The sequence below is a fragment of the Pecten maximus genome, chromosome 15 (genome assembly GCF_902652985.1).
Source record: "Pecten maximus chromosome 15, xPecMax1.1, whole genome shotgun sequence".
In the NCBI taxonomy this organism is placed as follows: Eukaryota; Metazoa; Mollusca; class Bivalvia; order Pectinida; family Pectinidae; genus Pecten; species Pecten maximus.
Window position 1 is genome coordinate 21,518,299 of NC_047029.1, and position 15,080 is coordinate 21,533,378.

General features: G+C 34.3%; 1 protein-coding gene across 3 annotated transcripts in view; it reads right to left on the reverse strand.

Annotated features, from left to right (window-relative positions):
• Positions 1 to 14,091, reverse strand: part of LOC117344348 (secretin receptor-like) — a 118,965-nt gene extending 104,874 nt beyond the window's left edge. The window contains exons 1-2 of one of the 3 annotated variants that reach the window (XR_004536151.1): positions 13,787 to 14,091; positions 1,731 to 2,444 (exon numbers count right to left, since the gene is read on the reverse strand). Coding sequence is in view for 2 of the 3 variants with exons in the window: in XM_033907088.1 (XP_033762979.1) it covers positions 1,731 to 1,814 (84 nt within the window). In the remaining variant the exon portion in view is untranslated. The remainder of the gene's footprint in view (positions 1 to 1,730; positions 2,445 to 13,786) is intronic. The other 2 variants (XM_033907088.1, XM_033907087.1) reach the window with 2 other exon arrangements.
• Positions 14,092 to 15,080: the final 989 nt, after the last annotated feature.

Consider the following 15,080-nt stretch of genomic DNA (forward strand, 5'->3'; position numbering starts at 1 on the left):
ACCTGGTCAAATCGGATGCTTAAACGTTAAAAGTCACCTACTTGACCATGTGGGTTTTCCCCATGTTCTTCAGTTTCCTCCCACAACCCCTACAGTAAATCCCTTCGTGCGTTTCCATCCGGGTCTCTCAGCGTGCGTCATAGATATATGTTGATATCAATTGTTTCACAATTGTTATAAATTAAGAAAGACGTTTTTAAAGTCTTAATGTATTTGATCTTTTTGTTCTCTAGTACAAGGAATAACGACAAGAATTCTAGAAAGGGGTAGCTTCATCAACGGCACCATCAAATCTAAGTCATGCTACATTCTCTAATGAACAACCAGGGAAAAGTCAACGATTATGTCAGGTATATCAACGTGCACTGTACATATCTTACTTGTCTTTGCGCAAACATTTAACTCATTCTATTAGCCTTCACAGTTCGACCTGGTTAAAGTTTGTTTATCAGTAAGCAATCGACAGTGATATCTGGTAAATCATGATATTGAGAACAAATTTTAAGTATGCATATTGTATGTGAGAAAGCAGGACTGTTACTGTGAAGCAATGGAAAGTTAACATGGATGTTACTGCGAAGGAATGGGAGGTTAACAGCAGGAAAAATTGAAATCTTCAGGCTGTAAGCTTACATATTTGTTCATGTAGTATTTAGCTATTACATGATCTTCATATCAAAGAAAATCCTTCCGCAATTGAAAAAAAAATATATCGCGCAGTATTAAAGATGGGACGACGTTTACTATGGAACAGATCGACAAAGTAAACATAGTCAGACGAAGAAATGAACATGCAAGCAGTCGAACTGTCGATCAACTTGGTGTCCTATCCATACTTAGACTACAAAGATTAATGTAAACGGAACAAGATATTGCATAGAAATAGGTTTGTTATCTGATAAGGACGATTGGATCTGTAAACCACAAAGTTTTGCGATTTACATATAAAACGATTGGACTAGACAATGGGAAGAGATTTCCTTGAAGTTGTAAGATATCTCGAAAACTCATATGTCTATTATAAGCTAGTATATTAAGTTGAATGGTTTTTCTTTTTTTCTTTCTCAACCTGTTTTGCATTACAAAATGCAAAATGCACATAGATCTAGTTGTCATGCAATGCCTGTTCCTGCTATAACATTCATGGCCTCGCTAATATAATCATAGAAAACACACAGCTTATCATTCATTATGATGTACGATACGTAGTGGAAACATGATTCAGAAAAAATATCAAAATCTGCTTCATATATCTGATGAAGTCTTTGCCCAACTCAACCGAAGCACAATGTTTTAAATTTTGAATTGAATCTGTTTAATTGGAGAATCAATTGCAGTCTCAAAACAAACCATTAATACGATTCAAATTGATTTTTTCTCTTAGAAATAATAATGACAAATGTCATTTTGTACAAGTATTCCGAGAAAAATTAAACAGCTGCACTGAACAGGTAAATTTGAATTTAACCAAATAGAAAAATAATGCGATTGATAATTTTTTTAGAAGATCAGCCTATAATTTAGATATAATAATGGCTGTAATTGAATGGTGATTCAATGACTATCTTCAGGTCTCGTTACGAGATCAATATCAGTATATACGGATAGCTAGATATGTATCTAGGTCACAGCTAAGTGCTTCAATTAGTGCATTATCAAACACACACTATTACAATGTAAGATTTATATGTCAAACTAAGGAACTAAGAGGTAAATATAAATTGACTTACCGTGGACAAACATGTCCCTATTAAGATAAACACTTGAACAGCAACATGTGCCCATAAGTGGTTGCCGGGTTGATGTATCTGCATGACTTCAACAACTTAAATCCAGGTAGTAGTTCGTCAGGCAGGATGGAACTCTACACCAACAAATGATCTTCAAGTGTCTGTCCATCAACTTTATAAACATGCACCGTGTTTCAACAGAGTTCCGCGCTACAATCTGCAGCATCCGTGTTATTGATATTCAACACATGGTCACATAGTTGTTGTAAAATATGTATGACCAATCATATCGTTTGTTACGTATACAGGTTTGCAATGCAGACCAATGTTGGCGTTGCTATGAAATCGTTTTTCTCGACGAATCACATCAAACGATTTATCAATATTTGTTGGCGGATATCAAATAAACATTCTCATAAAACATGAAACTGTTTTCTTCCTCAATTTTAGCAATTTTCATATCGATCATCTAGTTATTCAGTTAAACAACTGTGAAATAGGTGTAAAAAACACGTATATAGATTTACAGCAAGACGCCAGTACCGTCAATTACTACAGAATGCAGAAAACATCTCTGGTGGGATACAATTAGGAACGACGACTCATTTTTCTTCAGTACATGGTGAATCGTTAGCGTACTGTTGGCATCAATCGAAGATTCCACGCCTGATCTTGCACCTTTAGGAGAAGAGGTTATCAGCCACGTCCACAGTCCTGAAGAGAAAAAAGATGTTAAGGGTCATTTCTATGATAGCTGGCTTATTCTCGATACATTATTTCTGAACGTTTGTTGTTGGGGATTTTATGCTCTTTTAATGACCTTTCATTCATTCTATCCCTTGCTGTACAAACGTCCTTTATAATGTGGTGATTTATAATAGACGTATTAGCAAATACTGGTTTTTAATTTTTGTCTGAAATGCCTTTCAAGTTGATTTAAAATTAAAAAAAAAAAAAAAAAAAATGAAATCAACTTAAAAGGTACAAATATAGATTTTGTGATAATGAGAGATAATACCATAATAAGGACCTCGCTATAGTGACAACACACTGAAATATCACATGTTTATTCCTACTCTCGTTATTATGTCAACGGGAAAACCAGCTTTTGTGGTTGTGGTTTATTTTGCTTAACATTCTTTTAACAGCCAAGACCATTTTAGGACGTGTCAGGTTTTGGATGTGGAGGAAAGCCGGAATACCCGAAAAAAACAACCGGCCTACGGTCAGTACCAGGCAAATATCCCACGTGGGTTTCGAACTCGCGACCCAGAGTTGGTGGGCTAGTGATAAAGTGTAGGAACACCTTAACCACTCGGCCACCGCGGCCACTTAAGCAGCTCTCATTGGAAACTTGGCTTTCATTGAATGTTAAATGTGAGATATTTCGACAAGATAAGTATATTATGCATTTTCCCCGTGAAGATGCCCGTTCTAAATCTTGAAGGTTTGTAACCATCAAATCAAATATTACGATTTAGAAAAAAATATTATTAATGATTTAAAAAAAAGAAGTTCTTTTAACCTTAATGAGTTATTCTTCATCTGTTCGCGAATACAGCACTAACGTTTAACATGTTTAACCGACAAAAACTATGGTAAAGCTGCAGTGAATTGTCGATTTCATTCTATGTGATGCAACGGATTGTCAATTTCATTCTGTTTGATACAAGTCAGTATACATCACGAATTGCGAGTTGCCAGTTCTACAATTCCATACATAGATGGTCCATTAGTACAACCACAATTAGATTATCCAGACATCAACATGATTCTGTTCTACGAACCTACTTTCAGATATACTTTCCAGGCAATGATCATTGGTGCTAAATTAACCGATATTTAAGTGTGCTTAATAAGCATCGCGTGCGATCCATATTTTTGTGCGAAACTTGCCGAAAATCAAATAACCTCAAATAACCAGATATATTTGCGTCATGTCTAGCTGACTAGCAAAGTAAGTGTTATAACCAATATACGCCTCCCAGACAAATATCATTGTGTCAGTTAGTAAGGATTTAGACTAGTTGTTATAGTAAGATTGGAATATTGTTTGTTATTTAAGAAAGATGGCAACCTGAATGTTGATGTGTTAATTAAAGCTTAAACAGTTCTAAATCATCTGTTACAAAAAAAATGCATAAACAAAAATGAGTACATATATTTTTTCATATGACAAATGCTAATGACAAGAACACAAGTATAATTGACTGTCGATTGACAAGAAAATGAAAATAACAATGGAAAGGCCAAAATTAACACTGTACCACGCTCAATAGAATTGCGCTAATAGGACTTTCTATATAACGTTTTATAGACAATATTTTGAGCACACCAATTCATCAACGCGCTTATCTGGAAAACTCGGAATGCTCTAAAGTTTGTTTTGCAAAATTATTTACGTTTACAATGCTATGAAATGTATACACTTTATTTCTTCCTGGTCATGCAAGCATATTTTGTTTTGTCAATCGAGACTTTAGAAAGGAGCACTGCAGTAACAGTCATAAAGAAAATTTGATTCTTTAATAACGCCCGCGGCCATCGCTTCATTTGATCTTAGCTATTACGAGGACAATAAATCAAAACAAACTATTATCGAAAGATCAATACTGGAAAACAACTAGTTATCATATAAGTTCAGAAATCATATGTTGTTAAGTTTGCCCTAGTAGCACAACCACCAAAATCACCACCACCATAAAACATGTATTTGCTACTCTCAGTTTAAGATTAATTGTTTTATTTATCGGTAATGATTGGTGCCCGGCCTGTTGTCTGTGTAATGTATCTGTGGTCCGGGTGAACGTATCCTGCTACCTTTTTAATGTGTGACATTTCAGTGTGATGCACTATAAAGGACAGTGCCCATAACTCGTGGTTTTAACACCGTCAGTAAAATACTTGCGTGTTAATAGCAACACTTAGTAAATAGATAGTAGAAATAGCAATACCGATATCAAGCCCCTTTATTTACATCAATGAGCATACTAATTAAAATCATAGTAGAGACCTGAGTAAATGCTGAATTTGTGAAATTAAAATAAACAATGGCATGTTACTTAGACCTTAAAGTCGAAGAAGCTCTAAGTGGTATGGCTGTCTGATTACCCATTGTGCTTACAAGTTAAACGTCTTTCATTCTGTAATGAATATACTCGCTGTAATTATTCATACTTTGCACGCTATTTGTTAGAAACACATCAATATGGTCGATGTGATTCGTGAATTTTGTTTGGTGTTTGACATTCTAATTAATGGATGTTGATGTTCCTGAAATGAATTTGAAGTTTTATTGTAAAAAGTATTATTCATGGAATAGCAAAGTAATAAAGTCGAGCTAGAATATCTATTTGAGAACAAGGCTATATAATGGTTACCAAACCTGTAGGATAAATCTACGACATTGATAAAAGAGACGCACGCGCGAAGATATATAATTTTACAATAGATCAATCGCACGCGCTAGAGTTTCATTCCCCTTCAAGAAAGGCGTAATGACTCCTAGTAAACACTTTAGGCTCTTAACAGCACTGCCGGATCCTAAAATGACAAGAAAGCTGTATGATGCAGTTTAATTCATTTGAGCTCTGCTGTATTTAACTCTCAACTTGCTTTGAAGGGTTCTAATATCCTGTGTGTCTTTGTACAAATCCGTGTAGGATGAAAGATGAACAACAATGGTAAATGCACCAAGTGTGAAGATCAATTGTGCTACAATAGGTCAACTGCATGTAATATCTTTCTCTTTCCTTATCAAAAGGAAGCGATAGCCCGCTATCATTCAGAAAATTCCATGTTGTAAAGGTTAGTCCGTTTTGACCCCAACATGCATGAGTCAACGCCCATGTACCTCAACTATCAAGATTGATACAAAAAATCAAAAATCAATATATTGTTTATCCGGAATGTGGAATCCTTATTGTATATTGCCAAGATAGGGTTTTTCATATGAGTTAAGCAATCATTTATAAAAAAAGACGTATTCAGACATCATCCACAGGCAGATATCACTTAACATGTATGTATGTTTAAATTAAAAAGGTTAGAAGTCAAGCATGGGTATGTTGATAACGGAATATGGCTTCTTTTAATACACCCGATAGAAATTGCATAATTTGTGTTGTTTTAATGCAAACATTTGTGTTTCGTTAGCCGTCAACTTGTAGCAAAATCAATGTAGATCGATCCGGACTCTGACAATTACTAAGAGGTTGGTTAAAAGAAAACGTGTCAACGAAGGTATTAGTTTACAGATAAGTAGACGTCCATGTGGACAAAACATGAAACCCGTGAATAAATATCGTTTAAATTAATAGGATTTAACATATGGATGATCACGAACATTTACACAATCGTGAACAGACAGGTAAACTGCCGACGTGTAGGTGAATTTTATCTTGCGAACAACAGACAATTTAAAAAATATTGAAATTTGTATTTCACTTTATTCCCTAAATACGCAATACTTCAAACGTCCGAGGGAAACATGGATATATACCCGTATATCCGACTTGTAGATCAAATTGAAACAGGCATTGCGATCGGACAGCAGATTCTCTATCTCGTGTAAAACCGGTTATATAATTATTCCCTGAACATGTATGTTGCCTGTTGCACATAGAGGCGACAATTTGATATCTTTGTGATTATATGTACATGGACTTTGTATACACTAAGATAAGTTTGATTAAGTTTGATTGTTAAAAGACTTACGTAATTGTAATAGGTGAGATAGTATGACGGCCTAGTTTACAGATAATTGGACTACACAAGGGCAATTAACCGTCTTACCAGTCCTTACTCAGTCAAATTCAGTATTCAGCAGTTTAAAGCCCTTTGTCGCAGTCGAGGTAGAAGCCATTCTGACTTCATTGAGGCGAGATTTAAACAAGACACTAGCATAATAAATATCCTCAGTTCATAAAGATACAATTATAAATACAATGATACCGAAATATTTATACAATTGTTATGCCTTTTTATTTGACAATTTTGAAGAAAATGTAAAAGTATGAATGTCGAGAAACCTTGACATATTTCGTCGGTCATTTGAAAAGTGAAGGAAAATCAGATAGTTTCACTACTTTTGTTGCTGTTTATAAGAAATATCAATCCGTATATATTTATCACATTGTTTACATTATGTAACAGACTGGTACAATGAAATGCTACAACACTCCCGCACTGTTGATAGATTCATGTATACAATTCACAAATGTTTTCAGCTATCTGTGCTTATCTTAAGCATTCAACGTGAAATGGACCAGGTAGCTTTTATAATATATAGACTGACATTGCCTTCTTTGTGTATGGTAAACAGCGTTCATCTTAGTATTCAATGTTCTCCTGGTAAAAGATATCTCTACCTCTATCATCATATATTGATATGAATACCTTATCTGAAATATCAGTTTACTTTAAACCTTCATGAAACTTTCGCTAGTTCATTACTTATTTAAAAAAAACTCTTGTTGGTGTAATTTTCAGGGCTTCAATGGCAGGTGTTTTCAATGATTATAAGAGGTTTAGAAAAATACACTGGTGCTACCAGCACATTTCAATACATCCGAGAGTTGGATACAGTAGAGCAAATGAATTAAACCTTACCATCTTCACCATACAGCTGATTCGTCCTGCTATAACTCGTTAGTGAAGCTAATTGTCGAAAAGTGTTGATGCTGAAAAAGCAGCGACCGCAAAAATAAAAAGTCGAAAGAAATGTCAACATAGCAAAATACCTATAATTCAATATATTTCATAATTTCAGAATATTCATAATCAAAATAACGTCCAGTGTATGTGAAGATTATTAGCCGTGTCATTATTCAAATTAATGAAAACATGTAACAAGCCGTGATTAACCTTTGGCACCTAAGAAGTATATCTACTGTGGCATATATTTACATGTCTGATAAAATAAACACTGTATACTGTTGTTGTTATAGTATGACTTATATGTAAAACTACTGATTACGTAATAATCATTATTTGACATGGGATAATTGGTCATGCATGGTTAAGAATGGGTATTGGTATTCTCCAACCATTCACGCATACTGACGTCTTCGCTGTAAGTTCTAATATCAAAACCGTCAGAAGAACTCGCAGTGCTACATACGCTATTGGATAAGTGCTATATTAAGGCCTGTCAATACGCCAAGTGTGACATGAGTTAAGGTATACAACACACACGGAAATGCCATTGAGATTGACGAAACACAAACTCCAATACATCCAATGATAGAGCACAGCCAACTACAGGGAAAATCATGTAAAACTTCAATCTAAATGTTTAATGACATTTCTTGAATTTCTTAAATATCGGTACTGAAAAAAACGCAAGTTTCTTTCTAAATTCGACCAAACATACCATGAGGAATATAAAAGGCGTATATTTCTTTTAAACCTCCTCCAACAATTCAATATATCGTCCACTTTAAATGAATACGCCTTTGAGGTAATGGCCGTCTTGGCAATATAATCTGGTTTTGATAAAAATGAAAATTAATATGATTCGGCAACAGCAAGATGATAGCAGGTTCACCGTGGGACTTTATTTTGTTACATAAGGGGGATTTTTCTCATTACTAATGTTGGATTATTCTATACACTAGGATCGAATTTAATTTAAATGTAAAAACAAATGATCAGTTATATGATTTATAGTCAGAAAGTGACATTTACAAATGACGGTCGTCGGCACTGACTACAGAACATGAATAAATTTTGAAGTATGATATTGGTATTTATTCCAGAAACGCCACTTGTAAACACATTCAACGATTATATAACAATTGGATATCAAATTAACGGAAACAAAGAATATAATTTTCGGACGACGTTAGGACAAGAATTAGTAAGAAAGTTTTTACGATCAAATAATATGTTTAGTTGTTATTCCCCCTTTTGGAACTCTTCAATGTTTATTATGCTGCCGTGATCTAAGCAGATTTCGATTGATTTGTAAATTGAGTTACGTCTCTGATTGTAACTAATCTGCGATATTGCATTGGAATGTTTCCTGTTTTACTTGACTGGAAAATCGTGAATGGTTAGAATAACATGGCCCTCCATTCTTTATCTTAACGGGAACACGGATTTGGAGGCAGTCCATGTAGAATTCAGTATAGATTAATGTAACGGAAAATCGTTCTTGTACATTCTGTATATTCTCATAAATCACCATGGAATATATATGATAATTTTTCAGGAAAATATCGGAAAACTGTAATAACTCTAGAAATTCCTTGTACGACCATAATTACCATGATCGGAGGAATAAAAACCTGAAAAAAAAGAAAACAAAATGGCGGATGAGATACTGTCCAGGCTGATTTGAAATACACATCGTTTAACGGTTATTTTAGGATAAACATTTTACGGCAATATAAAGTTAAATTGATATCGGAGGAGTAACTTAAGCTAGTTTATATGTAGTTATTTAAACGTTACTTACCAGGTAGTTAGTGACGATATACAAATGTACAATCCTAAGACAAGAATGTTGATACCTACATGTAGTCAGCGTATGTACCTGCTATGTAGTAATGTTACCTTTACAATGTAAACAATCGTAATCTTTAAGGAGTCTGTTACTACGTATCATTTATCATCTTATAATCGGTCTTGACACAATATACAACCACACACATGCAAAAAGCACACACACTCATCGTCAAGCAAAATCACAGCATTGTATGATTGACCCGAGTGATAGAAAAAATAGTATGTGAAAAAAAATACAGACATAATAAGAGCAGCGTAATTCAAAATAGAAAAAACGAGGACCAAAAAAAATTTAAAATAAATAATAAATAAATATAGGCTTTTTTAGAGATCCATAAAAAAGAAGTATTCCTGAAAATAGTGAGATTTAAGAAGGTGAAAATACAGACATTGTAACAAGAACTTAATTAAACATGAAAAAAACGAGGACAAAAAATAATTTAGATTTTCATAGAGATCCATCAAAAAGAAGAAGTATTCCGAAAAATATTAAATGTCTTCTGATTCATCGACGACACCCGACATTGAAATATAGGTAAAATCTGGATTTAAATCACATTCTATAAATGAGAACTAGAAATAGGATAGTTCCAAATTAGATCAGGATGCCGACCATAAACTTCCTAATGGACTTCATCAACCAACATCTCTCGAAACGTTGTGTTGTTAAATTGTCCGGCAGTAGTCATATGTCAGGGAACTCATGATAATGGGAACAAGCCCTTGAATGTCGAATCAACTGGGACATGTCAACAGCGTAGGTAGTGAAAGCAGGTATGTTGCTATCTAGAAATCGAAAATTAATAGACGGGAATTTAAATCAGCACGTTTATATATTTTTATGTACCTGCTGGTTGTTGTTAAATAATCTATAGTGTTGTTGATTTCAAGTTATACAGTTTATTTCGATCGACATGATCATTTAAGTTTTTGATACTTAAAAATAACACATCGTCAATATTGTAACAAAGGCACGCATTTTATTTCCATGGTTTCCCAATAGTCTGCATGAAGATCTGGTCACCAAGGAAGCTGAGTCTGGTCAATTACCAAACATAAGTACAATGACGATACACGGCTGGTTGAGAATTCCTCGAACCCGAGCCCCACACACTCATTAATAGTCAGCTTTCTCTGAATTTTATTGTTCAAAAGACTCTCAAGTGAGTAACACATTTTGAAAATAAATTTCATTATAGATCCAGTATATATAATATCTAAAAGAATCCGGTTATAATTTTGATTAATTTTTGCTTCAGACATATTGCTCAATTCTCCAGCTAGCTTAAATCTGAGTAAATGCTAATTGAAAGGTCACGAAGGTAGTATTTGAAGGCATTAGCACATGGCATTGCCGATTTAAGTTGTTTTACACGACATTCAATTTTAATGACCATCTGGAGAATGGCCTTCAAAATGTCACCGCACTGTTAAACGATTGCATTACCTATAGAAGTATTTGATGTGATATCTGAACATGAAAGTAATACTGTCACTATTCATATAACACTAAGGAAGTTGATACTTTTTTCTGGAAAAAATATATATAAATATATGCGCCAAAATATTAAAAATCATCATGGTTGAAAACAAAGGTTGAAAATAAAGTTAAAAAGAAATATTTTGCTTTTCTTCCTCCACCTTTGAAAGTTCCCATTAACGTTGACAGTAACCTAATTGACGGATTTAAAATCGATAACGTGAATTTTCGAGTGTGTTATTCCCGCCCTCCTCATCGATGTCGTGGCACAATTGATATATATGCCAAATCCTGACCATTGTAAAATTTGTAGATTAACAAAGTCTTGTTAATATATATATATATATATTTGTATATGTTTGTATTTAAAGGGTGTCAATAATCGTTGTTGATTAGCGGTTTGGTTGTTGTTTGTTGATTAGCGGTTTGGTTGTTGTTTGTTGATTAGCGGTTTGGTTGTTGTTTGTTGATTAGCGATTTGGTCGTTGTTTGTTGATTAGCGGTTTGGTTGTTGTTTGTTGATTAGCGGTTTGGTTGTTGTTTGTTGATTAGCGGTTTGGTTGTTGTTTGTTGATTAGCGGTTTGGTTGTTGTTTGTTGATTAGCGGTTTGGTTGTTGTTTGTTGATTAGCGATTTGGTTGTTGTTTGTTGATTAGCGGTGTAGTTGTTGTTTGTGTCCGTTTCTTTTCTGTCATTTTGAGATGATTTTACCTATACTTAAAACGAGCGTTTGCCTTACTGGTTGGGCCCAAGAACAGTACCTGTTGTCCCTATTTTGTATGATTCCAGTGAGGCGACTAAATTTGGAATATCATCGTTTCTGTTCTTTATATTCCATTTTCTTATTCCTAATATCTCTTTTGAAATTGCCTTACAATTGGCTTTTAGTTTGATCGAGAGAGAAGCCATGCTGTTTGTCTTCGGCAGTATGCTTCTGTATCGTGTCGACATCAGTTCCTCACTACCACTACCGTCGATCACCCTTTCTTGTTTGTTCCAAAAAGCTTTTTCTAAAGCCCGATTTGTGTTACAAGTACAATTTGTTCAATAGAAAAATTTCTTTTTCTTATATGTTTAAGAGGCTATCATTGATTTTTTTTCTCTTGATGTGCCTGTTAAAGTTTAAACTGGAAGTTTATTTGACGTACCATTACGCACGTCGTCTGCTGTTTGCAAAGACGTCATTAAACTGATTTTTACTTACACCCCTCCGCATAGTTCTTAAACAAACCCTCAATGTAGGAGAAGATCCTTTTAATCAACATTTGTTAATTCACGGGAAATGTTGACCAAAATTGTTTCGTTGAACGATTTTTTTTGACAATTGTCAAGGACACAAACATGACAGTCATAGTGTCTTTTGACAGTTGTAGTTGTACTGTTAGAGAAATGTAAGTGATGTCGCGAAATAATGATGATGAATCTAAATAGCTTGCAAATATTACATAGTGTCTTGTGACTGCTGCAGTTGTACATTTTATGCTACGTGTGTTGTCGGGAAAGAATGTTGATGAATCTAAAGAGCTCTGATACTTTATATAGATTGTATGTTTAAATTCAATGTTATCACTTGCCTCGTGACCGTACTCTTGTAATTTTTAAGATTTAGTCATTCGAAGCATTCTATTGCACATAATTGTATTCATCGAGAAATTTTTTTCTATTCACAACCTTTTCCGTGTTTTCGTAGCGTAGTAGTTTGTTAATATAATCGATCAGACTCATGTGTCAACCACATAAAGGATCAATTGTTTGAGAAAAAAATAAATCTTAAGAAAATATATACAATCCTTAAACACATTGGACTTTTATCTACAAAGAAAGCGTCTATTTTCATAAACGTTTGTCAGATTTTTGTCTGATTTTAGCTGAACGATTTAAGTGTTCGATCAAAACTGGCCCGAAAACAACTTGATATGCATATTTCGACAATATCTCTTTCTCAACAGAACCTTGCCATTTAACCAGCAAATCATATTGTAAAATGACGTCATATGTCGATCGCTCCTGGGCGCACTGAAAGTACAGAAATTATTTCTTCCGGCTAAGATGAAATTATTGATTTTGCGAATATATATTCGATTTCTTGCAGTGTTTATTAAACAACATAATAATTAAAATAACTTATTTTTTTTTTTAGTTTGGAACATTGTTCACATATGTTTACTGACGCATTTATAGCGTTATCACTCTGAAATGCTACATTCGGGCACGCTTGCGTAAAAGTCCGACTGTACCAGTCTTTCCCACTACCTGTATAGCTCAAACACACAACGTTCAACTATAAAGCCAAATACAGGAAAGATACTGGTTTGGTTTATTTTGTTTAACGTCCTATTAACAGCTAAGGTCATATACATATTAGGAAGAAACCAGCTGCTTGAAAAGAAGAGAAAATAGTAGATCCCAAAAATCGTGTCTGCTCTCACGGGTTATGCAATGGAAAACAGGTAAAATTGTTTACATCCTTTGAACAATAACGTTTGTTTCAAGTGAGCTGCGATTCTTTAATAATCAAATGTTTTAAATATTTGAATTTGTAATTAAATTTCTAATATATAGTTATACCTTCTGATGAAGAATATTTTTGAAGATGACACAATTAATGGAACTTCCGTACTGTGTAACTTTTATATCTACAACATAATATGAATCAACGTAAAAGGTGTACGCCGAGTTACCTCCCTTATGAAGAAATGATAGAAATACTAATTTGCAACATCGGCCTACTGCAGGAATGCTTTTGTTTCGAATTCCAAACCTGTACTTTTTTGTTGAGTATTCGACTCCTTTGATGTATTTATGTATCGATTGTTTCATTCATTTGTCATATTTTGTATCATATATCAAGTAATTATACAGTATTGTCTCGGTGGAAAATAGCACTACAACATTTGGTTACTACGCCTGCTTGGTATGTTGATAATCAAGCCTGTGTTTTGTACCAATTTGTACCGCTATATCCTCTCGCTGTTATACACTAACATAGTGAACAATCCTACAAGTGATAACAATGTATTGTCATTCATGAAAACAATTATGAATCGAAATATCTCACCAGACTTACCGATGGCAGCGAAGGTAGATATCCACGTTCTAGTCCTCATGAGATAAAACTTGCGTATTAAGCTGACCTCCTCTCATATCAAATACGTGTTTTCACTATTTGTTCCAGGGCACTTGACTTTCGGACGTAATGATACACTGTGTACTGTTTGCGTTAAAGATTTTGAAGTTTGTATAAAGCGTTCATAAACCAAGTAAGCTTCAGCGTATAAACATTCATATATAGCTATCAAATTTAACTCAACTAAATCCACGTGGATCGCTTTCCCAGTCGTGAAATAAAAAGAAAACTTCCATATGCAGTATCAATACAAGATATTGACGATTGTTTCACAATATTATGATAAAAGATTTCTTGTGTAAACAGTAACAGCACGAACACAAGGTCGGTGTATTATTCCACTCATTATACTCCTCACTCTTGTGTATATCGCTGCCTAGGCGAGTATCGCGTACCGATAGCTTGCTAATTGAAATCATAATAAGAGTCAACGATTGCTTACGGCCAGGCATTTTAAAGCTATTACGCGTTTAGGATATGGCGTTATTTGAACGATAACATGTCCGATTGGCGCTTTATGAGAGACCAAAACTCGAGTAGGTAAATCGTTAGCGAGCGATGGAGCAGAAAATTCCCTTATCAATGCATATGCATACCACTGCTATTTTTACCTTGTTATAAGACGTACTTTGTAAAACAATGTATTCATTATCGTGATTTCGGTCAGATGGGTCAAGGAAGGGCAGTATCGAAATGTGAGTCAAGAAAATCGAGAGGAAATTAACGCGGCATTATTTACATTGATCAACTAGATGAGTCAAAGGAGGGTTGTATAAAAGGTGATTCGGGAAAAGAGGGAATAAGATTTGGGAATAATTAATATCATGTAAAAGAAGATAGATGTTGCTAGGCAACAAAAGTATATGTAACATTTGGGGAATATAGGTTGAGAACTGCTACAGGTATGTTGTCCATTTCCAATTGAATGGCAGTGAGGTAATACCATATTTTGGCATATAATGAAACTGGTCGAGGAAAAGAGAAAATCAAAGACATGGAATTAATGTATTATGTATGTCATAGACGAGTTCACTAAAAGTGTATATATGTATATATCGAGGGAATGCGAATAGGATAGACACATACGCTAATATATATATATACAGTACAGTTATGGGCATGTACTAGAAAAGCTTAAATAGTCAAATGGATCAGTAACGGCGCTATTGGACAGGTACATCCGTGGATTAATGGAAGACTTGAATTGAAGAGACCTATTTTGTTTTTAAGTGCT